Here is a 27,990-nt window from a genome sequence, read left to right as displayed (position 1 = left end):
AAATTTTAACACACTCTTTGTTTAGGCATGCCATATAGTGGGATTTATTTTTGTACGAATTCGTGGTCAACTTCCTGTTTATCCATGCGTCTGTCCGTACCATACATAACAAATTTTCGTCACAGTTTTCTCAGCAACTACTCATTGCAGATGCTTGAAATTTTAACATGCTCTTTGTTTAGGCATGCCATATGGTGGGATTCATTTTTGTAAGAATCCGATGTCAACTTCCTGTTTATCCTTGCGTCTGTCCGTACCATACATAACAAATTTTCGTCGAAGTTTTCTCAACTACTACTCATCACAGATGCTTGAAATTTTAACACACTCTTTGTTTAGGCATGCCATATGGTGGGATCTATTTTTGTATGAATCCGATGTCAACTTCTTGTTTATCCGTGCATCTGTCCGTACCATACATAACAAATTTTCGTCACAGTTTTCTCAGCTACTACTCATCACAGATGCTTGAAATTTTAACACACTCTTTGTTTAGGTATGCCATATGGTGGGATTTATTTTTGTGTGAATCCGATGTCAACTTCCTATTTATCCATGCTTATAGTGTATATTCACAATACACATCAGAGCGGGGGTATTACTAGTGAGCATTGGCTCACAGACTTCTTGTTTTTACTGTTGACCGGCACAGAGAATTTTCCTACAATATTATTGATTTTGATTCTCATTAGTAGACTGAGTTATTGTGACGTAGTGATACCGTGGCGACTTCCAAAAAACCTAACGTCACAATAAAAAACCAAGTAACATGATCAAATTGAAGATTTGGTTGTTAAGTACAATCAACATGCAGGATAAATGAGTTGCTGAATTTCAATGAATGATATCAAAATATTATTTTATTGATTTGTTTTGTTTTTCATATAACAAAACAATTACTGACTGTGTTTTCAGGTAACATTGATTATGTTAGCCTCCTCTGGAAGAAAATAGTGACATCCACTCTGCGTCGGGCAATATTTCATCCCTTGGAGGCTAACACAATCAATGTTGCCCTCAACCCCATCAATATTTGTATACATGTATTATGTTTGGGTTATCAGTTACATATATGATAAGATTAACTTATCTTTTTGTTTGGGTTATTAGTTTACAGGTAAGATAATATTAACTTACCTTTTTGTTTGGGTTATTTGTTTACAGGTAAGATAATATTAACTTACCTTTCTGTTTGGGTTATTAACATGAACTTATGTAAGCAATCATATGCTTTGTTTTACAAACTAACTGTAAAATTTAAATTAGCATGGAAATATTTTAATGTCAGTTTTGGTCCATGTTTTCTTGGAGGAACATAATTTTTCATGTTCCTTGATATGTGATATCAACATGCCAAATCTGATGGTGTGTAGTTGTGTTTTTCAAAATTGTTCTTTTAGTTACAGCGTGATATACTTTTACACCAATATTTCACATCTTTGTGTAGCTAGGTATAGAATTTAATAAACTTTGAGCCTAAAGTTTCAAAAACACCCAGTTTTTTTTATGCTGACAAAAAGCTCAAGTTTTATTGGACTCCTGTAGGTGAATTTAAAGGGTATTTATATATTTATAGGTGGGGGTCAGTGATGGCATTCATTCCAACGATACAGAAGTGAAGATCACAGTGATGGATATAAATGACAACTTGCCCAAGTTCAACCAAACAAGCTACTCTTTCAATGTTTCAGAGGTATTTTTTGGGTATAATTTCTTGTATACTGTAAATTGGAGCACTAAGTTAAGCTCTACAGATCAAAGGATCCTTTTTAGAGATAAAATATCCATATAAATTTTTAAAATGATCTCAAACAACTTCTGTCAGATTTCAATAGAGGTAGAATAAAGTATTGTCCATTGAGATTGAGATAAGTGTTTCCTAATATTACTCTCAATAAAAGTTCTGCAGTAGTTAGTAAGAATATGTTCATAATATATAAAATTATTCTAACTGCTTCTCTTCTGAAAAGATTTATCTGATTTGTATGGTGGCAATATTTATGCCATCCAAATAAATTTTGTCAACATAAGATATCGCGTCAAGTCAAGATAACTATCACATCAAGTCAAGATAAGTTGCTGGTTTTGTCGAGATACACCAACTTCTATCTCGTCAAGTCAAGGTAATCTATCACATTTTTTTGCAATAACTATCTTGACATGAAGAGATTATTTATCTTGTATTATGACTAAAATTTTTGACAAGTACTGCCTCTTCGTAATTGCTGTCACGATAACTGTATACTCATATATGTATGTATTTAAATAAGGGATGTCAACGAATATTCGAACATTCGAATATTCATTCGATGAGTTGATATTCGAATATGAATTTAAGATTCAAATATTCAGTGTTTTTCAGATTTCGTAAAAAGAAGTACTGTGTTTAATAAATTTTGATTAGAACAGTGCTGGAATTATCTCTGTTAAATTTCGATCAATTTCGATCGCCTGATTTCTTTCACCACTTTTTTATATCATATAAATCTACTAAATTATTTTGTTTTGAGTAAGGTATTAAAGAATTATACAACAATGCTTTATGTATAATACAAAACGTATTTTCCTAGTTTTTATTAAATAAATACGATCGGATCTAGAATCGAGGACAACAAAATGAAAATCTTCTTAGAATGTCTAAAAGACCTGAAGAGTAAACTTATCAAAATAAATTTAATTGATCATTGAATGATTATCTGATAGAATTAGTCTGTAATTAATATTGTAAAGGGCTCCATTTCAGAATAAATGTGTAAATTACTTGATTATCTCGGGTTGTACATAATCTTGAATTTTATATTCATTATCGGGAAATTAGTTAATTACCTAGGAAAATTGTCTATGGTAATATTTGTTTATATTTTAAAAACATTGTATCAAAGATTATAATCATATCTCTTATCAGGTTGATAATTGTAATTAATTACATGTATTGAAATCTGAACAGTATACGACTATCCTTGGTAAGGCGAGTGGTTCCTCGGAGCTACTATAAATACACATGCATCATTTGTTAAAATTATACTTTTCTACATTTAAATCATGCAATTATTTATTTCAAACATTGACAAATATCAAATGGAATTCCTTATTGTACATATACAAAAGTCTTCATACAATTTTACTTCCAATATAAGAATACCTACGCTAAATCTTTCATGAGAGGAGGATGATGCATACCGGTATTTAAAATAAACCAGATTTTATTTATTTTATCGAATATTCGAATATATTCAAATACTTTCATTGAATATTGGAATATTAATTATTGACAAAATTGACATCCCTAATTTAAATAGATGACGTGTTATGGGTGTCTCAGTCGTTTTCCAGTGAAACTATGCGGATTTCTTTTATTGATCAGAAATTATTTGTCAAATTCACCACTGCTATTGAACCAATTTAATCTTTGTATTTGTGTATTGGAGGAATGTAATTTTTAAGAGATAAAGATTTTTGAATATAAAAATGTTGTATAAACTTTCTCTATTAAATATGAAATAAAACAACCCATTTACTTGATTCATAATTTCCACTTTTGGTCTTTTCTTAGTTACTGGCATGGCATAAGTAAAACAATTAATGCAAAGAGTTAATCATTTTTTAAAAAACTACCGATAATAATATGATAGCCAAGTATTGATCTCTGATAAACCAAATAAATCGTTTATTTAATTGAATAGCAAATTTATTGAATTTATAATTTCAAATATTACATGTAAATAAGTAAAAAGCTCATTGGTTTGGTTCACACGTACTTGTATTTGATTTTACTGAAAACAAAGACACGGTTTGAACACACATTCATTCGTTCAAACTGAATTTCTTTGAAATTATGCGTGCAATACTTATTACAGTAACAATTTGATAGAAGATATCCACTTATTTCATTAGAAATTGACCGAGGCACCCGTAACACGTTATCTGTTTATATACTGGTATATGCAGTTATCGTGGCTGCAATTACGAAGAGGCAGTACTTGTCAACGCAACAATTTTTAGTCAAGATACATGATAAATTATCTCGTTATGTCGAGATAGCTATCACAACAAAATGTGATAGATTATCTTGATTAGACGAGATAGAAGTTGGTGTATCTCGACAAAACCAGAAACTTTTCTTGATTTGACGAGATAGCTATCTTGACTTGATGCGATATCTTATATTGACAAAAAATTATGTGGATGGCATAAATATGCCACCATAGGATTTGTGATTATTAGAAATAGAAATAGACTGGTCTGGATGAGGTTGTTAAGGTCATTTCCCATTTAAGCATTTTTTCCTGTTACACTAGATGTATAATATATATAAGTGTACAGGGGTTGGTCATTTCCCATTTAAGCAGTTTTTCATGTGTTACACTAGGTATACATATGTAGTACATATACCGTATTTGGCCGAATATAATATGCATTGGTGTAAAATACGCACCCCCCTTTTTGAGCCTGAAACTGGGGGAAAAAACGCAGTTCGGTTGTATTATACGCAGCAGAAAATTTTACCAAGCGGTGTTCTTAACTTTTGAAAATCGCGGTAATTTGCTATGAAAATCGGCGCGGAGATAAAGTGCCGAAAATTTACAGAACACGATGTTTTATTCAAATGCGTTTTTATTTCTTAATCTTGACTTTCCATATCGCGGCAATCTGGAGAAATTATTTATTTTAACAAAGCACGAGATAATGTTGCATTAAAGTATTAACAGAGTTTATTATTAATATTTTTTTAGCATACGGTGATATTGAAACTATACGTCGCCGTATTCTAACTATTCTTTGTAGAAATAATTTAATTTCAACAAAGCACGAGATATTGTTACAAGTTTAACAGTTGTCATATTTATTTTTAGTTTAAGGTAATCATGTTGTAAATTACGTTAATTTAACAGGGCAAGCGATATTGCAACATCAAAGTATTCATAGACTACGATTTTCCTCTTTTGAACTTGAAATTAATTAATTAAATAAATAGCTGATGTTATAAAAATAAAATCAAATTTAACAAGCGTGTAAAGTTATCAACACACCTCCAAAGCTGTGAAAAATGATGTACAAAGGTGGGATATATGTCTTCATACATCGAGGTAATCTTCGGGGATATCTTATTTTCTACAGAGAACGAGTAAATGATAACACTTAAGTTCAACATACTTCATATTTCCTTTCTTAACTCTCAATTATTTAAACACGAGGCCGATATAAGATAAAGTAAAATTACATTTAACAAGCGTTTAACTGTTTAATGTGTCGTAATCACATACGAAAAATCATAAACCAACCCCCGATTTTTAACAAAGAAAATAATCAAAGCCATTAATAAGGGCAGTAAATAATCAGTGCTCTAACTGTAAAAACAATGCTTTGGAGTTGGTAAACAATTTAATTGCCTGGAGGGCTGTTGAGGGGTAATTATCAAGTGACAAGCGCACGTGTTCACAACATTGGCTTCCATTCATTGGGACGTATAGACTAGGTACATGTGTACTATGATTACGGAAGCACGTGGCATAGGAATGTGTGAACATCTATAAATAACATCGTTAATGGCGGCCTACACGGAAACGATGAACATGCAGCTCAAATTAATTTTAACTTGCTTTTAAATTTAATTTAACTATCAAAAGGTTATAAATATAACATTTTGAACAAGCCTACATTTCAACAATAACTTTCCGAAGTATTAAATACGGCGATAAACAGCAAGAAATTGCATAAGTCTCTAGGTAATACTACGGTATGTGCGTATGATAGCCGTGTTTCACATGAAAGAAAAACCTATCAAAATCCCATTATGATGTAAAATACGCACCCCTTTCTCACAGAAAATTATTTTGGGAAAAAAGTGTGTATTATATTCAGCCAAATACAGAAATACATAGGGAAAAAAACTTTAAAAATCTTCTTCTCAAGAACAGCAAAGCCATGATTAGTCTATTTATGTGGAAGCATCCTCAGTAGTGTAGAATCAAGTTTGTTCAAAACATGACCCCCAGGGGTAGAGTGGGGTCACAATAGGTGATCAAAGTTTTACATAGGAATACAGAGGAAAAATCTTTAAAATTCTTCTCAAGAACAGCAAAGCCATAATTGGTCATAATAATATAAGAGCATCCTCACGTAATGTAGATTCAAATTTGTTCAAATCATGACCCCCCCCCCCCCCAAGGGTATAGAGGGGCCATAGCAGGGGATCATAGTTATACAGAGGAATGAGAAGAATATATATATAAAAATCTTTTTACAAACAGCAAAGCCATTATGTGTTGTAATAATTCAACCCCACCCCACCCCTCACCCCCTCACCACTTTATTTAAACTTTTCAGTACTGAACTGATTTCTGCTTTTTCCTAGCCAAAAGTGCTCAGGTGAGCAATGTGGCCCCTGGGCCTCTTGTTTCCTGTGTTACACTAGGTATACATATGTAGTACATATAAGTTTACAAATGTTATAAAAACTTTTTAAGTAGTCTCTCCCAATTTTGTGCTTTAGTCATTATACACACAAGGATACAGTTCCATCAAAGAGCCTTAATTTTGGATGTACAAATAATACAAAAAGTTCTGTCAAAATTTTTAAGTACAGGTCACGTAAGAATCAGGCAAAATCAAATTTTCGTGATAAGTCAGTGTTTGAGAATTGACTTGAAACTTCACATGGTTACACATCAGGACATATATATTACATATATTCAATGATTTGGAAATATTCAGGCTTGTTCTAATTTAATAGGCAATATATTGAGAAAATATTATGAACATGAGTAGTACAAATCTATACAGTGGTATGGATATTGAAACCTTAAAAAATTAAAACAGCAAATGTTAGGAGAAAAAATGATAATGAACAACAAAACAGCTATTTAAAAATTATAATTTTAAATTTTAAAAAGTTTGGAAAATTGTGAGTCTAGCGTTTACTACCCTGATTATTACTTCCAATATTAGTGAATTTCAGTTATCGTTCTTGATTTATAACTTAATTTGTCGCTTGAGGGCGCTCCGTTGTTAAGTACGCTGATGTCGAAAAAACAGAATCAAATTGATTAAACATCGAATTTGACATTGTATTTTGCTTTAATTAATCTACTGAAAATTAAGGAATGTCTAACTTCAAACTAAACATCTTTTTCCTTGAAATCTAGCGATACAGTGGGTGTCAAATTTGATCGGGTTCAGGTTGCTTGTGTGTTGTCATATGCGGAATTGGGCAGGATTATTATAGTTTTACAGTTTGACTGCGTTATCAAAGATGCACAAGAGTTTGTAACAGACTTCAAAGAGAATTGGTGTTCGCGTTACACAACGCACTTTAAACAATCGTTGCCAAACAGCAGTTTTATTGAAACTCTCAATCATAAAGTCATGTTGGCGAGGAAATGCGGACTTATTCGAGTCATGCGACACTCGATTTGAGAACAACAACATAGCCTATGTAACACTTGATTGTGGTTATTTCAAGACACAATTATATATCTAACATTTATGGATTTATTTCCCAAAATCCTGCTGAAATATGGAAATTATCTTCTCACAAAAAAGGAGTTCATGTGATGCAACATGTGCAAGTAAGTAGTTTTTTAAGCTAACAGTGAGGAAAACCCTTTTGATGTCAACCAAAAATAATAAGCAAGCTTTTTTCCATTAAGCTTTAAAGGGTTTTTATCACGTCTCAAAATTTTTTGATATGACAAAGTTTACATGTTATTAAAATCATAAATTTAAAAATTTTTGCTAAAAAATTAATATTTTTGATGTTTCAGCAATTCAAAGTTTGAATTTCTCAATATGCATATTTTGATCGCTGATGTTACGCGCCATTGCTCTGACGTCATAGGTGTCAATCCTGGTCAAGCGAAGTACTAATTGTGTATACAAAAGGGCTCATTTGTTGTGTCTATTAAACCTGTTAGAAAATAATTAAGTGATAATTGGATAATTGACAGCTAGTAAGCTATAATCTATGGCTTTAGGATGCACAAATGTGCACAAGAAAGGTTTTAGGAAATTGTTTTTTCCACATTTCCTGGACTTGGTCGAGAGATGAAAGGGGGGACTTTCTCCGCATATGCGATGGTGTTTATCTCCATTCAGAACAATTGTTAATGCCCGATCGATCACGATTTTTTTCTGTCCTATAAAATATTTTAAGGAAACAAACCTTTAAAGAAAATAATAAATGACAAACATGCATTTTTAAAAAGTCGCACAGAATCTAGTAGGAATGTTGTGAACTTCGTAATGGCGTACGGCACCATTGATGAAGTGTCATTTCTAATACATGATATTCACTGCTAGAACAGATAGAAGATATACAGGATTTATTAATTAATTAAAATAATAATAAAGGAGAATTTAAAATTCCCATATTTATAAATGTTTATGAAGTTAAACATTAGTAATTCGTTCTATTTAGTTGAAGTCCCGAGTTGTCAACGGCTTCGTCTTCAGAGACCCCTCTCCAATTGTTGGCATATTTTCTAGTTATTTCTCTTTGCTAGACGTTCATACATAAAAGATTGACCGTCCATATAACCAAAGGAATATAGTCGATGTCAAAATTTTAACCGGCCATATTGTGTATTCTATTTATTTAGCGTAAAAATCTATTCCATATATTTTTTCTTACGATAAGCTTTACGAGTTCTATTGACCATTGACACCTATGACGTTTCAGTACCACGTGACCCCTATCTAATTAGTGGAGATTTTTACTTCGAGGACCCTACATTACGGGCGTTCTATCGTCTAATTATGACCGTTTTTGACATTATTTCATAATTAAACGATTATTATATGTTTCAAGAATATAATAGTGTTTCATTTTTAAGAAATTTAGATACGTGATAAAAACCCTTTAAGTGCCTTAATTTTTGGTCTTTTTCCAAATTATTTCAAAGTTGGGTGAAATTTTTTTTCTTCTTGGAAATCCTTCCTATGAATTAGGAGAACCCCATTTTATAAAATGGGTAAAGATATTTATTTTATTTTAAACTACCAATTAAAAAAAGATATCTTGCCTAAGACTTTAAAAATGTTTTTTTTATAGATAAGTAATTAAATTGTTTCATAATATTAAATTTTATGCTTATTCACAGTTTAAAATGCTGGGTAATATGCCACTGCATTTAATTTTTCAGACAAGTTCAAGTTGCAGAAGAGTTCTTTGGTCTTCTCAAACAGTTGTTTTTTTTTTTTATTCTCCTGTCCAAACTTCAAAATTTAGTGAAAAATGAGGAAACAAACTTTACAAATGAAAGAATTTTCTAAAATCACATCGAGCAGTGAATCTGGTGCCTTTTGTTGTGTTTAACCATCATAAAAGCTAGTGACAGTAGTGTAGGTAGAACTTTAGTACAGTGGCGCCTCGTTTATCCGGACGCCTCTGTCCCCAACGAAATCGTCCGGATAAATGAATCGTCCGGATAATTGAATCACATCTCAAAAAGCACTCTCTAAGCATGTACATTGAATATATCCACATTCTTGTTTCAAATGTGACAGCAAAGAAAAAAACTTTTAAATTATATTTTGGTTTATTGTTTTAAAAGCAGTAATTGATTAAAGAAAAAAAATATATTAAAATGTAATTTACACAATAAAAAAAATGGATGGGCAATTTTATGCTGAGACCTCCTTTTTTAATTCGCCTTCTCTTTGGCCTGTGACTTCATGGGCTGAGCAAATTTTGATCTACAGTTGTTTAATTTAGCCATATATTATAATTATTGAAGCTCATATGATATGACAGAACTGTTCAGCATCATCATTAAAAATGTTCAAATATAAACTAACCCCGTACATTCCCCGTATATTCATTACACAGGGTTACTATAAAATTAACTGCAAGCTTACTCAAACAAAGTATTAAAAACACTCGTAAACACAAGCCATCTTCCTGATTATCAATATTTTTTTCTACAGACGCTAAGTTTGAATTTCGATCATTAAAAATACCTTGATAAACGTAATCAACTTCTGTACGTAACGCCAGTTTTATATATCTTTTCTAAAGCAATGTACGTTTGTAAACGGAAGTACATTAAATAGAGATATTTCTTCACTTATGTACCTTTCTAAACTGTCTTGTGGGGAAAAAGCGTTTCAAATACATTTACGTTTTTAGAAATGGAAAACAGTATTTTAAACTAACGCAATCAACATGAAAAAGAGCATTACGAAATCGCTCGTTATTTAATTATTGTTCATTTTATTTACAACTCTCCAAAATTCTCATGAATTTACCGATGTACATACGGTTAGCAGTATGATTTTGAACAGATTATTATTTAATTAATGCACAGTGTAAGCTAAATATTAAAGATAAACGTGTGATTGAATTAGGGTAAACACATGCTAATAATAGATGCTATTGTTTGTAGGTCACAGGTAACCGTCTTCAAACTGATGCATGGCCAATGTTTTTACAACAATTAACACGAATGCAAGCGAAGTGTGAAAAAGTCGTTTCTTGAAAAATTACCGTCCGGATAAACGAGTCAATTCTCAATGAACTATTACGTTTTTGTAGTAGAAATTGACCGTCCGGATACGGAACGCGAATTTCCAGATTAATGAGACAAAATAACGTGGAAAAAATCGGTTCCCAAAAAATATCGTCCGGATGGTGAAGCGTCCGGATAAATGGCGTCCGGATAAACGCGGCGCCACTGTACTACATTGCTCATTATACCCGCACTTTCTTAAGAAAGTTTGGGTATATTGTTGTTACTCATGTCTGTCCGTCCGTCCGTCTGTCACACTCTTATTTCTCAAACTCCTCTTACATTTTACACAGTAGCCTAACCATCTTTTGGGAGATGTTTGGTGGTGTCATGTAGATGTGCAGTAAAGTTTCGGAATTTTTATTTTCACCCTGGGGGTCAAATGGGGGTCGAAAAATGACATTTTTTATGCAAAAAGCCCCTGGTTCCCTGAACTCCTCTTACATTTTACACAGTAGCCTAATCATCTTTTGGGGGATGGTTAGTGGTATCCTGCAGATGTGCAGTAAGATTTCAGAATTTTCATTTTCACCCTGGGGGTCAAATGGGGGTCGAAAAATGACGTTTTTAATGCAAAAAGCCCCTGGTTCCCTAAACTCCTCTTACATTTTACACAGTAGCCTAATCGTCTTTTGGGAGATGGTTGGTGTGTCATGTAGATGTGCAGTAAGGTTTCGGAATTTTCATTTTCACGATGGGGTCAAATAGGGGTCGAAAAATAACGTTTTTATGCAAAAAACCCCTGGTTCCCAGAACTCCTCTTACATTTTACACAGTAGCCTAATCATCTTTTGGGAGATGGTTGATGGTATCCTATAGATGTGCAGTAAGGTTTCGGAATTCTTATTTTCCCCCTGGGGGTCAAATGGGGGTCAATTTTTTTTTAAAAAATATTTAACATGTTTAAACATCCTGGTTCCCAGAACTTCCCTTATATTTTATGCACTAGCCTTAAATCATGATCATTTGGAAGATGATTGATTTTGTCCTGTGGATGTGTAAAATGGTTTTAAAATTTGCATTTCCATGTGGATAGCAAATAGGGGCAGGAAAAAAATGGCCCCTCCCTAACCCATGGGGTCATAATTTGTACAAACTTGAATCTACATTTCTTGGGAATGTTTCCATATTAATCATGCTTTTGTTGATCTTAAAAAGAAGAATTTTGAAGATTTTTTTTCCTTTTAAATCTCTATAAAACTTTGATCCCTTATTGTGGCCTGACCCTATCCTCGGAGGTCATGATTTGAAAACTAGAAACATGTCCATAGGACATAAATGCCCCGCCGAATGTATATTACTAATGCAACATGAAAATTTGTATGAGTGTATGAAGTTTGATGAGAATATCTTGAACAGTTTCTTTAAAATTGAAACTAAAATCTAAAAAAAATGGATATAGATGATAAATTCTCACAAAATTATGTATAAGTGCATGCTTACATAAAAATATCTTAGATTGTTTCTTTAAAACTAAGCAAAATACAAATTAAAGAGAGGGGAGGTCAAGGTCACAGGAAAGTGCAAGGTGAAAAGTTGTTGATGCAGTTTAATAGCTCTCACTAATACATATCAGCATATTAGGTTTGATAAAAATATCTTGAATGATTTATTTAAAACTGAGCTTAACACCAACAAAGGAAAGGTTGAGGCCAAAATGCTGATGCAGTTGAAAAGCTTATATCAGTATGTATTTACTATTAGCACAGAAGTTCAATAAAAATATCAGAAATGGTTTATTTAAAACGTAGATAAACACTAATTTAAAAAAGTGAGGTCAAGGTCAAAGGAAAAGTCAAGGTCAAAAAAGTTGATGCAATTGATATCTCTCAGCAGTATATATCAGCATATGAAGTTTGATAAATATATCTTGAATTGTTTATTCAAAACTGATCTAGACACTAATTTAAGAAAAGTAAGGTCAAGGTCAAAGGAAAAGTCAAGGTCAAAAATTTTGATGCAGTTGAAAAGCTTACATCAGTATGTATCAGCATATGACGTTTTATTGAAGTCGGACATGACAAACACTATATGCCTCGGCCATATTCATGGCAGGGCATAAAAAACTTGAATCTACACTATATGAGGATGTTTCCATATCAAAATGACTAACAAGCAAATTCAAAGAATTGTGGTCCCCTGCTTTCCGTGTCCTAGTGGATGGGATGCCCTTATTTATGTTGCAGCTGCATCATTTTCTGCAGTTGAACAAATTAAATCCTTTACATTCCTTTCATGTACATGTAGTATGATTTAGAAGCCTGAGTCAAAGAACTTAATGAATTTATAATTTTATCTATAAAAGTTGACAGTTTTAGGACATTGCTAGCAGAGACCAACATACTCTGACTTGTTTATACATAATAATTATGTCTTCATGTAGCATAATGTATTCTCTGTTGTTATATATAAGTTAGTATTTGACAAACAGTAAAAGCTGAAAAACTAAATAAAAAAATAATAAATGCTTATATAAGAAGAATCACCCAAATAGATAGTGATTGGTCATCACGTTTACTATATGAAAAAAGTAATACAAGAAAACAGGATGCGCCTGCTTAGTTTTAAGTACAGGTCCACGTAAGAATCAGGCAATCGGTGATAAGTCGAATATTTCATATTCGGCCAATATTTTTTTATATTATTACTTGATACAGTAGTAATTAAAATAAATCATAATTTTTCCAAAAAGGCACATCCAGGCTGTGATATGTTACTATAAATAGATTCGGGCATTTATGGGCCGAAATGTCAACCAAAAAGAGGAAGTTCAGTACAGAAGTAACAAGTGTTGTTGTTTTTCATAAATTATCTAACCCTATTTTATTTTGAGAGGAGTCTGTATCCTTCTTGTATTAGTTGTCATGGAGTTGATATCTAGGTTGTATCCATAGTAACCATTGTAATTATATGTCGAGACATTTTGGATGTCACAAACATTGTGAATTTAAAACAATATTATTAAAAACAGCAAACACATTATGTAGCTTATTACACATGGAAAAATAAAACAACTACTCATTATTAGTTTTCCAGTTTAAAAAGTGTGGAAAAATTAATCAGCAGTTTTTAATGAAAAGGAAAACTATTGAGAAATTTTGATAAATTGCTTGAAGTTTGACAAGATTTTTTCCTAAATCTAAGTGCATTGTGTGTAAAATTTAACTTTTATTGAATTGTTTCTTAATTACATTTATCACATTATTATGAATTTTTTCTATTCAATGTACCAAGTTTACTCTGGAATTAATTTTATTTCTCTAAAATAGTTTTGGAGAGAATTATGATCGGGATCGAAATTCTGTATATTAAGTACCCAACTTTGATGATTCCAGATTTTTTTCTGTTTTTATTTTAAACAGCTGTTGAAACTAAGCAGGCACATCCAGTTTTCTTGTATTACTTTTTTCATATAGTAAACATGATGACCAATCACTATCTATTTGGGTGATTCTTCTTATATAAGCATTTATTTTTTTTTTCATTTAGTTTTTCGGCTTTTATTGTTTGTCAAATACTAACTTATATATAACAACAGAGAATAAAGAGAATACATTATGCTACATGAAGATATAATTATTATGTATAAACAAGTCAGAGTATGTTGGTCTCTGCTAGCAATGTCCTAAAACTGTCAACTTTTATAGATAAAATTATAAATTCATTAAGTTCTTTGACTCAGGCTTCTAAATCATACTACATGTACATGAAAGGAATGTAAAGGATTTTGTTCAACTGCAGAAAATGATGCAGCTGCAACATCTGATTTACTGTACCGTTATATGAGCAGCAATATGATATTTTTAATTGCATATTTAACAAATATGTCATGTTGTTCAACATACTAAACTAAATGTTTTAATATGAAAATTTCCAAGTTTATTCTTAAGAAATCAACAATGACCAATTTGCAAAAAGGTTTAAATTAACATGTTTATTAAATGTTAACAATTTACATGATTTATAAATTACATTGTGCATTATACAAAGATCAAAATTTGTAGAAGAAAAGTTGTTACAATATCAGTTCTTTATAATCATCATTCCATCCCATGATTTAAAAAAAAAAAAAAAAAAAAAAAAAAAAAACAACTTTTTAAACTACTGTACTTTTCAAGCAGACAGGCACATTCAAAATTCTGAACTTGATCAATTTAATATATGGATTGTGGTGCTTCTACTTTTGGATGGTTTCCGTTGTTTTCTCATATAGTACTCGCCACTCTAAATCTCAACCGGTATGCTATTCCCCATGTTCCCTTTGTTTACAAAAGTTAATGAGCAATGTAGGACTAAAGTTCTACCTACATTACTGTCACTAGCTTTTATGATGGTTAAACACAACAAAAGGCACCAGATTCACTGCTCGATGTGATTTTAGAAAATTCTTTCATTCGTAAAGTTTGTTTCCTCATTTTTTCACTAAATTTTGAAGTTTGGACAGGAGAAGAAAACCTCGACTGTTTAAGAAGACCAAAGAACTCTTCTGCAACTTGAAGTTGTCTGAAAAATTAAATGCAGTGGCATATTACCCAGTATTTTAAACTCTGAATAAGCATAAAATTTAATATTATGAAACAATTTAATTACTTATCTTTAAAAAACATTTTTAAAGTCTTAAGCAAGATATTTTTTTTAATTGGTAGTTTAAAATGAAATAAATATCTATACCCATTTTATAAAATGGGGTTCTCCTAATTCATAGGAAGGATTTTCAAGAAGAAAAAAAATTACACCCAACTTTGAAATAATTTTGAAAAAGACCAAAAATTAAGGCACTTAAAGCTTAATGGAAAAAAGCTTGCTTATTATTTTTGGTTGACATCAAAAGGGTTTTCCTCACTGTTAGCTTAAAAAAACTACTTACTTGCACATGTTGCATTACATGAACTCCTTTTTTGGTGAGAAGATAATTTCCATATTTCAGCAGAATTTCGGGAAATAAATCCATAAATGTTAGATATATAATTGTGTCTTGAAATAACCACAATCAAGTGTTATATACGCTATGTTGTTGTTCTCAAATCGAGTGTCGCATAACTCGAATAAGTCCACATTTCCTCGCCAACATGACTTTATGATTGAGAGTTTCAATAAAACTGCTGTTTTGCAACGATTGTTTAAAGTGCGTTGTGTAACGCGAAGACCAATTTTCTCTGAAGTCTGTTATAAACTCTTGTGCATCTTTGATAACGCAGTCAAACTGTAAAACTATAATAATCCTTCCCAAATCCGCATATGACAACAGACAAGTTTCAAGCAACCTGAACCCGATCAAATTTGACACCCACTGTATCGCTAGATTTCAAGGAAAAAGATGTTTGGTTTGAAGTTAGACATTCCTTAATTTTCAGTAGATTAATTAAACTAAAATAAAATGCCAAATTCGATGTTTAATCAATTTAATTCTGTTTTTTCGGCATCAGCGTACTTAACAACAGAGCGCCCTCTAGCGACAAATTAAGTCATAAATCAAGAACGATAACTGAAATTCACTAATATTGGAAGTAATTATCTGGGTAGTAAACACTAGACTCGCAATTTTCCAAACTTTTTTAAATTTAAAATTATAATTTTTAAATAGCTGTTTCGTTGTTCATTATCACTTTCTCTTATAACGTTTGCTGTTTTAATTTTTTAAGGTTTCAATATCATACCATTGTATAGATTTGTACTACTCATGTTTATAATATTTTCTCAATATATTGCCTATTAAATTAGAACAAGCCTGAATATTTCCAAATCATTGAACACATGTAATATATATGTCCTGATGCATAACCATGTGAAGTTTCAAGTCAATTCTCAAACAATGACTTATCACGAAAATTTGATTTTGCCTGATTCTTACGTGGACCTGTACTTAACAGCTGTTTAAAATAAAAACAGAAAAAAATCTGGAATCATCAAAGTTGGGTACTTAATATACAGAATTTCGATCCCAATCATAATTCTCTCCAAAACTATTTTAGAGAAATAAAATTAATTCCAGAGTAAACTTGGTACATTGAATAGAAAAATTCATAATAATGTGATAAATGTAATTAAGAAACAATTCAATAAAAGTTAAAATTTACACACAATGCACTTAGATTTAGGAAAAAATCTTGTCAAACTTCAAGCAATTTATCAAAATTTCTCAATAGTTTTCCTTTTCATTAAAAACTGCTAATTGATTTTTCCACACTTTTTAAACTGGAAAACTAATAATAAGCAGTTGTTTTATTTTTCCATGTGTAATAGGCTACATAATGTGTTTGCTGTTTTTAATAATATTATTTTAAATTCACAATGTTTGTGACATCCAAAATGTCTTGACATATAATTACAGTGGTTACTATGGATACGACATAGATATCAACTCCATGACACTTAATACAAGAAGGATACAGACAGTCCTCTCAAAATAAAATGGGTTAGATAATTTATGAAAAACAACAACACTTGTTACTTCTGTGCTGAACTTCCTCTTTTTTGGTTGACATTTTGGCCCATATATGCCAAAATCTATTTATAGTAACATATCACAGCCTGGATGTGCCTTTTTGGAAAAATCATGATTTATTTTAATTACTACTGTATCAAGTAATAATATAAAAAAATATTGGCCGAATATGTAATATTCGACTTATCACCGATTGCCTGATTCTTACGTGGACCTGTACTTAATGGTCAGATAGGCTTGTAAGTAGATAAATAAAAATGAGACAAAAATATGTTATCTTTGTACATTAAATATTCTTCAAAGACTAAGAGAGGCCATTGTTAGGGAATGTGATGGGGTTATTAAGTGCTTAAGGACTATTGTAATATCTAGTCTGCATGGTGATATTGACAACTGGGAGTGTACATGTATTAGCACTGACAAGTACAGGCAGGTAAATTTATCTACTTTATGATTTGTTTCTGGGTACTAGACTATTTGTTCATCCCTGATCATCTTATTTCTCTTTCTTATGGGCAACGTAGCTTCATTTACCATTTATTTTGTTTTATTTTATACTTCTATAGATTCTTTACAGTGTTGTATTATACTTGGGTGACCATTAAGGCCCTTGGGCCTCTTGTTTATGATATATTGCTTTTTGTAGGGTGTTTCATTGGGAGGACTGGACCCTCCTCACAACATTTCTGCATATGATAGGGATGGACTTGACAAAAACAAATTGAGATATGAAATTATACCTCATGATAGTAAGTAACTTCGTAAGATTGAACTTTCATGCCTCCTTCTTTCTAATGATTTTCCTTTTTATGTGTTCACCAAAGGATTATTTATGTAGTGTAAATCCAAAGTATTTGAAGAAAATACTTATGTACAGACTTGTAATCTCCAAGTCCATAATGTCATGAAATGCAACATTCAAAGATAAAAGAGTTTTACCTCGGTTATATCCTTTATGGAATTCCAAGAAGAATTTTTACTCGAGTCCTAGAGGGGGTTGAGTTATCTAAAACAATGCTAGGTCATTGATTTACTAAGTTTAAAAACATGAAAATGTATTATTTGTGTAAATAACATTTCTAGAAACAAAAATGAAGGTTATCTTGAAAACATCTATATATTCAAAGATATTAATTGTTAGATATCGGATTATATTCTATGACGAAGGAATAATTAGTGATGCTCCCCAGCTTCACGCTTTCTATACAGAGATTTCATGCTTTCGTTTGCATAGGAAACTCGGTAAGTTTTCCAAAGACTGTCAATGCATGGACGAGTTCATTGGTAACTCCAAAAGGTGACATAGGTTTACCCTTCGTTAAAATCAGACTACTTTGTGTGATAGTATTTTAATATGCATAAATGTTAAATTCTATCCCTGACAAGCCTATTGTTTTATTTAAAAAAATTTGGGGCTAATTTAGATAACCCATGAGGGCTGGGACTTGACATTGTACGGAAGACTCTATCATTGGAAAGATAGATGGTACACATGTAGCACAGGCCCATAGTAAACAGGATATTTTCGGAGGCTCCCCCCCCCCCCCCCCCTTCCTTTCGTCTTTAGAAAAAAAGGTTTGCCTGTCAAAAGCTATTTGATTTGCTGTATATCAAATTTTGTGATGTGCATTAGAAAAAAATACTTAATTCAAATAAATGCATGTGATGTAGTACCAGGGACATATATACATCCCTGGTAGTACACAGTATTACATACATGTACATTATACAATTATTGCTGGTTTTTGAGGTCAATACGATGATTTAGACACTTGAGGAGTACAATATTCACCAAGCCCGAAGGGCGAGGTGAATATTGTACTTTGAAGGTGGCTAAATCATCGTATTGACCGAAAAAACAGCAATAATTGTTTTATTATTTGATTCAATGATTAAATGACACACACTTATAAAGCAATATGTGCCGTCTTACTTGTTCACATGTACTGAAGTACTAGCCGAACATAATGAGAGAAACGGGGTTAAAAAAAAACTAGTTGTATTATTTTGGAATTTTTAATTCAAGTTTAGGTGCAATGTAGAAAAAATAAATGTCAGGCACATATATAGGATTGATTTTGATAAAGGGGGCATTAAAAGGAAAAAAATTGACAACTTACCTGAAAACAAATCTTTGACTAGCCCCCCCCCCCCCCCCAAAAAGGAAAAGAATTCTCCCAAATCAAAATTTCATTTGGTGGGATGTAAAAGTCCATAAACTTTTCGAGGGGAGGGGGCTTTCATTGAAATTTTTTATCCTTAAAATTTAAATTAAAACCTAACATTCTCAAAAGGCGGGGAGAGGGACAGGTCTCCTGCAACCCCCTCCTCCCTCCCCCCCCCCCTCACCCAAGAATCTATGTGCCTTAGTGTTATGTTTGTATGAGTGGATGTCAGTTGCAAGTGAAATAACTTTCCAAAACTATTTGCATCAATTTGGAATTTCCCTATCTACTTTTAGTCAAATGTAGAATAAATAATTCCTTGTATTTGAAGATCACGTGCAGGTCAATATAACGTAGTATATTTTTCTAACATTGTTGGATCTCAGCTGAAAGATGGGAATTATTCAATCATATAATTAATACATTTATATGGACAAATATTTCAATCAAATAGAAATACGGCCACTATTCTCCACAAAATATTCCTGAAAATGAGCGATGTAATGAATACAATTCACTTTTAAAAGTAGTATGATTAATTATATTAAAATTCTAAGTTCTATATGAATTGTAGGTAAAATAATTAAAACTATTTGTTAGTTTATCACACAAGTGTAACTTTGGGATAAAGCCATTGTATGCATGTATATGTATTTGTTTTTAGTACAATGTATTTTATTCAACAGAAGTTGTTGAATCTCAATTGCCAACATCTTACAGTGTATGTTATTTTAGGACATTTATGACACTTCTTAGTTGATTTTTTACAGCTTGTGTATCTCCGACATGGCAGTGTACACTTAATATGAAATATTGAAAGATTTCATGTAAAATATTAGCACAGCTAGGCAATTATTTCACAAATACACATTTTTGATATGAGGGTTTTTTTTTGAGGAACTTAAGAAAAACATTTCTTGAAATGAAAATGAAATGATTAAGTTACCACTAAATCCTCTATCCTTGTGTAGGCTATGGAGTAGAGATGATAATAACAGATAACTGAATGGTCCCAACTGCCTTTGAAAGATTTAGTTGCAGAAATTTATACCCATTTAAAAATAAATTGCTTAATATAGCTTGTACGCACACATGTACAATTTTTTTTAATATAAAAAATGTTATTGATGTATTAATTGTTTTAATTTGTTACTGTTATTACAGATCAGAGTTTGCCTTTTGAGTTGGATCCCAAGACAGGTGCTCTCAGTGTTGGACACAAGCTGGATAGGGAAAACAAATCATTCTATTCTTTTGAAGTATCTGTTCAGGACAGTTGGAAAAACCACACGGTTAGATTTCAGGGCCTTTTTTAACAATCAATGCCGGCATTTTCAAATAAACACACTTCAAAGTATTCTTATGTGATGTGGATTTAAATTAAGATTGAATGTAAGGAGAATCATTAAGAAATTCTGAACTTTATATGGAAAAAATCTCAGAAAAGCCAGATGTGACAGATACCTTAAAAAGAAAATGGAATTTGTTTAAACCAGGGCTAATAAAGAGGTCCAATTTTTTTTTTATAATGAACTTGAAAAAGTTATGAAACACTCTTACACACTCATCATGAATATAGATTGAAGTTTATTCTTATTTTGGCTCTTTTAGGGGTAGATGTTTGCTGTCAAGATTGACAAAAGAAAAGAATGTAAAAAGGATGAGATTCCTGTCTGTATGAACATGTTGATAATCTAATAATCATTAAAACTCTATGAACTTTTTTTGTCTTTTTTGTGATTTGCAGGCATCTACCTGGGTAAATATAACAGTATTTGATGTCAATGATAATACACCGACATTTGTGAACAAAAACATGATCTACTCTGTTAGTGAAGGTGAGTACATGTAGTTCTTTAAAGAAAAAGAGCATTCATTTTAAATTTTCACTCATAAAGTAAGCATAAATTAAACTCATATAGTATAGTATTGTATGATATACATGTATTTATGGCTTGATAATTTTTATTATTTTTTCAATTTTTTTTTTAGGAAGCGCTAGCAAAAATTTTACAATATTACTTACTGTTAGTGACCCAGACGAGGGAGAGAATGGACATGTGACCTTTACTTTGGTAGATGATTATGAAGGACACTTTCAAATGGAGAATGAATCCATTCACACGGTGAGTATATATTTATACAAAAGCCAGAGATTGACCTTTGAGAGATGTCTCTCATAATTACTTAGCTCACCTAGCCAAATTAAGGACATTGGCAAGGTTCCTGGTTATTGTATAGAATTTTTCAAGAACTTTTGAGTAGGTTTAAATGTACTAAATATGCTATATTCTGGATCGTTTTACCTACCAATCCAGCATTCTTTTTTAGATTTTGTCAAATTAGTGTTTTTACAATTCTTAATGCATTTTCCTATGTAAAATGTTGATAAAAGGGACCTACATAATTTTTCACCATAATATTTCTTCAAATCCCATTTATTTCATACAGTTTTTGTATTATATACATTATTGTAACTTCATTTCCTATGACTTCTAGATATTTTGGTTGAAAATATATATATAGAAAAAAGACATGGATATACCGGCACCGATCATCATTTTTCAGTTGCGTCCCTTAACAGCTAAAATTGGTCAAGTGACCGGTTGATTGTTTTTATCATGACTGAATTGATTGAAATACATTGTCATAAAAATATTGGCATGGATTTATTTTTAACTTTTATTCGTAATTACGAAATGCTGATTCGTTCACACGACCTAAGAACTGTTCTCAGTCGGCATGGTCGACCTACCTTTCAGCATATGTCACATCTTTGCCCTTCCCAGCATACTGAGCAAAACTATGGTAAATGACGACCTGTTTGCTCTTTGTCCCTGAATACAATGTACAACAAAGCCATTACTACTTTTCTTTCTTGCTGTATAGATGATTCTACCCGTTGAAGGAAGTACACGTGCTTTTGTTTACCTCTATAACATACGCTTTACTGGTTTTCACCGCTTAGAGAATTCTACACGGGAGATCACTCTCAATCACTATTTTACAAGTGAAAAAACCCATGTATTAAACCTTTTTTCTCCGGAAAGCCCTGACTTGCCAATGTCCTTAAGATCTGCAAATGGGAAGGTGTTGAATTAGGATCATAATGTCCATCTCCGCAGCTCCACTTTTCTGCAACTTTACACTGCCTTTTTGGGAGAAAAAAATCCTGCTTTTCCATGATAAGTAATACTGCTTTTCCACATTTATATTATTTGCTTTTCCACAACTTTTTTTAACGTACCTCTTCCATTAACCAGATTAAACCTGTTGCTCACTGCTTACCACCTGGAGATGGAAGTAGGATTTTAAGCAGGTTAATCTTGTAAAACACTGGATAAGAACATTGATTTAAAACAATTAGCACTGGATAAAACAAGAACTAAAAGAAGTACTGGTGTAGATATTAAAAGATCCACATAACAAACATTTCTGTGTGAGCTCCATATGTAATACATTTATTACCACAGTTTGTTTCTGGATGAACAATTCTCATAATGTGTAAAACATCACTGACCAGTGTAAAATGCAAAATTTATTCCAATTTTATCACACTGTAAGTTAGTACTTGCTATCGAGTCCAACTGTAGGGGAAATACAGGTAAATATCACCAACCATTTGATACTAAGCGCTAACCTTGACCATTTAAAACTCGCAGAAAGGAGGAATCAAAAAAAGGAAATGATAAATAACATATAGTAAAAACCAATTGCAGAAAAGCATTGTGAAGAGTCTCGGAAAAGCAGACAGGTTGCGAAAATAAAAAGACAGGACAGCCATCCATCTCTGTATCTGTCTATCTCTTCCAGTTAAATCCATGTGTGTCCTTTAACTAAATTGAATATCTATCCACATCAGCCTGTCCATTGCATAGCTCTTTGATTAAAAGAAGTTTTGATTGACCACAAAATAATTATTTAACATATTGAAATCCAATATTATCATATTAAATAAATTCTATATTATGTGATTCCCATATATGAGCTAAGCCGAAAATGAAACAGCTTAAAACACATGTGATAGAATAGGAATCCCTGAGTATCATGTATTTGAAGTCATGTTCATATATGAAGGAGTAAATACGAAAGAAGAACATCTGATTTGTGTTAGTTAAAAATTGAAAAATAATCTGGCCTTTTGGTACAGTTGATTATATGTGAAGACCCAGGTGCTTCTTGTTACAGGGCAAAATTACTGTTGTAAAAGAACTGGATCATGAAGCTAAAGGGATACCTATCACATCTGAGGGACTGGCCTTGTATACATTGCATGTAGTGGCAGCTGACCATGGGAAACCTCCTCTTTCATCTACAGGGACAGTAAGTGATAACTACCCAGTAACTAAACTAAAGCTGAAACAAATACCAAAAATCAATATTCTAATATTCAGAACTTATACTATTCTATTCGTATTCGAATGTTCGTCAATTTTTTTATGTAAAGTATTTCTTTCTAAAATGTTATATATATATATAATTATTATTATAACAGTTACTTGATCTGAAGAGTTGACAGGCACAGATCATCAAATTTATTATATACCCCTCTACAAATAACAAAATATAATAAAAGAAAACTTTTGGAATCAGATATATAACTTTTATCCATTAAACAAAGCATTTTTTTTTTCAAGGAACTTTTTGATAGGCAAGAAAAAAAAACATCACGTATAGTGTGTAATGCATCATCAGTTTTAGAGAGGGGTGGTATAGATTCAGTGTAATGATCCAGAAAATTGAATCACACTGTCATGTGATTGCACAAAATTAACAGTAAATTTGAATTATACACAGTTGGGTATATAAGAAATAAAATTATCAGTTTAGTTACTTGACAATAAGCTGTCAATTGTTTTAGATAGGCATGCAACTTTTCCCCATAAGTGAATAATTGAAAAGGTGAACATTTATAGAGAAATCTAAGTCTCTTTTTTAAGTGTTAGATTGCTGTGTTATATAATAAAAAAAAAAACCATATGTCAGTCTCGTTTTTGCAAGTATTTCTTTAAAAGAAGACAAAAAAATGATACACATTAATAACAGATATAAAATCTTTCTGCAACTTAGTTAATTTTTTGGAGAAACAAGCTGAAAGAAGCTTTTTCACAGATGATATGCCGATACATTCTTTTTTATGTTGCTGATCTTGCTGGATAGATCTTTAATTCTATAAGATGCAAGTTTAGAAACTTGCCCAAAATGCAGTGGGAAAAAGAGAAAATTTCCGTACTTAATAGGAAACCATCTTAGCATGCTACATTTTATAAAATTCTGTCAATGGATAACACAATTAAGGACTCTTCACAGTTTGATATTAAAAATGACAAATGCTGTAGAAAAGAGAAGGTCTTTATGCATTATTGGGGTATCCACTTTACACATCATTGAACATGCTGCTAAGATCAGTCTGTAACTAAAGGTGTTTCAAATACTGTAAATAAATAAGTTTTAGGATTAATTATTTTTAATAAAAAAGAATATGCATATATACAGTTGTTACTTGCATGATTTAAGGAGGGATTCTTCTTGTGTTTATCATATTTAAAAATTAATGAAATTTTCACAGATTTAAGAAGACGTACAATATCATTAAATGATGACAACAATTACATTATATTTGACCGTTTAATTAAAAGGTCAAGGTCATCATCTTTTCCTTGTTGTTAAGAATCAAATATTGTTGCCAATCATGTCTTTTTACATAAAACATGATATAACAAAAGGTCTACCAGGTGATAATATCAAATTGAGATAAACAGTTAAACTAAATAGATATTGAGTAACCTGAATTTTCTCTATTTTTCTTAAAATTTTAGGGAATATTAGTTATTTTAATATGCTTTGTATATTTAAAATTTTATTGTTTTTACGTATTGTAAAGTAGTCAGGTAAAGGTACAGAACGATACAAATACCAAAAGTTTTGACCATTTATTTAGAGAGAAAAATGTCGTTTTTTACGGAATTTTTATTCGAATCTGTTCTTAGAGTCCTTAGCTTTCAAAGGCTATAAGATTGCCATTTGTCTAGAAAATCATATTTATTTGATATATTTTAAAACTTTAGTCCATTATTATTAATTTTAGTTACTATAAAAAATTCTTTAAGCCTTTGATTGTTTGAAATTGCCTTTTAAATTCATTGTTCTGTAGTAATTTTGAGAAGCAGAAAAGGAGATATTTTCATACATTGCCATTCCGCCATAAATATAGTCCCTGCTAGATTTCAAAGTCAGTATACCATTATCATTTTAAATTGTACAGTTACGAAAAAGAAAGAAAATTATGATCATTAAAATCCTTAACATCTAAATATAAAAGACATGTAAGCAATATACTTTGAGTATTTCATTTAGTCAGAAACCAGAGAAGAATCCCTCCTTAATAAAATCCGTAATTAAAAATAAAAAACAAATTGAAATGACGGGCATGTAATTGGTAAGGTAATTGGTAGTGGTAAATAAAATCTTATGTTGTGAAAATGAAATATCCTGAGCAGATAATCAAAATGATCTACATTGAGACGTACATTTTTTTTTTTATTCTTTGTTTAAATTTTTACTTATATTTCTGGTAGTGGCTTTTTATGTTAGATTCTAATGTAATGGAGTCAACAGGAAGTGGCAGCATTGACGGGATAAAGTTGCCATAAATTCTTATACAGTGTAATAATTTTAAGTTCTAATCAGCAAAGAAAGTGCTGATACAGTTTTATCAACCAAGAAAATACGCAAGTGCTAGACACCTGACCTAATATTCAAATACTAAATTTCCATTTGAATATTCGCCGTTTACTATTCATTTGCAAGTGTTCGAACATTGGTTTCAGCTCTAAACTAAACAGGCTAAAATTATTCAGAATGCATATGTAAAAACTTGTTAGTTGTAAGATAGTGTTTTATACTGATTTATGACTGAGAGTCAGGCTGTCTAGTGTTTCACTTTTTGGGGAAAGGGGGGAGTATTGTGTGTTTTAAGTAATCATTTTTGTGTTTAGATTGAGATACATGTATCAGACATCAATGATTGCACCCCCAAGTTTGAAATGACTAACATGAATGCAGTGGTAATGGAAGGGAGCAAAAAGGGATTCTTGGTGTACCGAGTCACAGCTACAGATTGTGATTACAACCCAAAGTATAAAAACCTGACCTACCAGTTATCAGGTGCTGATAAAGGTAAACATGACTGACCAGCTAACAGGTGCTGATATAAGTAAACCTAACTCACCAGCTAACAGGTGCTTATAAAAGTAAACCTGGCTCACCAGCTAACAGGTGCTTATAAAAGTAAACATGACTCACCAGCTAACAGGTGCTGATATAAGTAAACCTAACTCACCAGCTAACAGGTGCTGATAAAGGTAAACATGACTGACCAGCTAACAGGTGCTGATATAAGTAAACCTAACTCACCAGCTAACAGGTGCTTATAGAAGTAAATTTGGCTCACCAGCTAACAGGTGCTTATAAAAGTAAACATGACTGACCAGCTAACAGGTGCTGATAAAGGTAAACCTAACTCACCAGCTAACAGGTGCTTATAAAGGTAAACATGACTGACCAGCTAACAGGTGCTGATAAAGGTAAACATGACTCACCAGCTAACAGGTGCTAATAAAAGGTTAACCTGACTCACCAGCTAACAGGTGCTGATAAAGGTAAACATGACTGACCAGCTAACAGGTCCTGATATGTACCTCCCTTTTTGGGCCAAAAAATTTGGAAAAAAAGCAGTTTGGTTGTATTATATGCAGTCTAAAAATTGACCAAGCATTAAACTTGTTTGGTTTATATCATGGTACATTTTACTTAAAATCTTTGTGGAAATAATGTATCGAAAAATTCAAGCACGATAATTTTTCATTCTCGGATTTTGGTTTTTGAGTTTACGGTAGTTCCGATTTTATGCATGGCTGTGTAATACTGTATTCTTCATAGAAAAAATTAAATTTCAAAAAGCACGAAAGATTTTTGCATAATTCTTGATTGTTTAAGCTAACAAAGCAACAAGATATTGTAAGAGTTCTATTAAATTTATAAAGGCTAAATATATATTTTTTAAGCCCATGACAATCTTGAACTTATTAAACATCACGGTAATCTTTTTGTGGAAATGATTTTATTCAACAAAGAATGAGATGTTATTGCATTTTTTTTTTCTTTTTAGCTAACGGAAATCTTGACATTATATGTCATCTTTATCCTTGCAGAAATAATTTTATTTCAACAAAGCACGAGATACTGTAGATTTTCAGTTTGAACAGATGAAATTAAAACTTTATTTAGCAACATTAGTCATAATTTTATACATCACGGTAATCTTATTTGAAACCCAAATACTTTGTTTCATTGTATTTCATTAAAAAGTTGCTTATCATTTTTAGCTCACCTGAGCTGAAAGCTCAAGTGAGCTTTTCTGATCATCCACTGTCTGTCATCAGTCCGTCTGTCCGTTCGTCTGTAAACTTTTCACATTTTTAACTTCTCAAGAACCACTGGACCAATTTTAACCAAACTTGGTACAAAGCATCCTTGGGTAAAGGGGGAGTTTAAATTGTCAAAATGAATAGGTATTACAAGGAGGAAATCAGGTGAAGAACAGCAGCGCCAAAGTTACTCAGGTGTGCATTGTGGCCCATGGGCTTCTTGTTTTAAAATCGAGTGTCTGGTTGATTAGGTACATGTGTACTATGATTACGCAAGCATGTGGCAAAGGAATGTGTAAACGTTTATAAATAACATCAGTAATGGCGGCGTACACAGAGACGAATGAGTATGCAGCTCAAATTAATTTAATTAGCTTTTCAATATAATTTAACAATAAACAGATTATAAATGTAACATTTTCAACAAGTTTGTGTTCCAACAATAA

The 27,990-nt window shown here is 31.7% G+C and overlaps 2 protein-coding genes across 2 annotated transcripts in view; both read left to right on the top strand.

Moving 5' to 3' along the window:
* LOC133204437 (protocadherin Fat 4-like) overlaps nt 1-20,967 on the top strand; it is a 52,249-nt gene extending 31,282 nt beyond the window's left edge. Inside the window, exons 13-16 of the mRNA XM_061340164.1 lie at nt 1,577-1,693; nt 17,597-17,699; nt 20,280-20,407; nt 20,863-20,967. Coding sequence (XP_061196148.1) covers nt 1,577-1,693; nt 17,597-17,699; nt 20,280-20,407; nt 20,863-20,967 — 453 coding nt within the window. The remainder of the gene's footprint in view (nt 1-1,576; nt 1,694-17,596; nt 17,700-20,279; nt 20,408-20,862) is intronic.
* A 5,203-nt stretch (nt 20,968-26,170) lies between these two features.
* The window catches only part of LOC133204436 (protocadherin Fat 4-like), a 50,570-nt gene continuing 48,750 nt past the window's right edge, over nt 26,171-27,990 (top strand). The window contains exon 1 of the mRNA XM_061340163.1: nt 26,171-26,294. Coding sequence (XP_061196147.1) covers nt 26,171-26,294 — 124 coding nt within the window. The remainder of the gene's footprint in view (nt 26,295-27,990) is intronic.

Source organism: Saccostrea echinata, unplaced genomic scaffold (genome assembly GCF_033153115.1).
Source record: "Saccostrea echinata isolate AGI-Se365-2 ecotype Australia unplaced genomic scaffold, CSIRO_AGI_Sech_v1 ptg000053l, whole genome shotgun sequence".
NCBI classification, from domain to species: Eukaryota; Metazoa; Mollusca; class Bivalvia; order Ostreida; family Ostreidae; genus Saccostrea; species Saccostrea echinata.
This window is presented reverse-complemented; position numbering and strand designations above follow the sequence as displayed.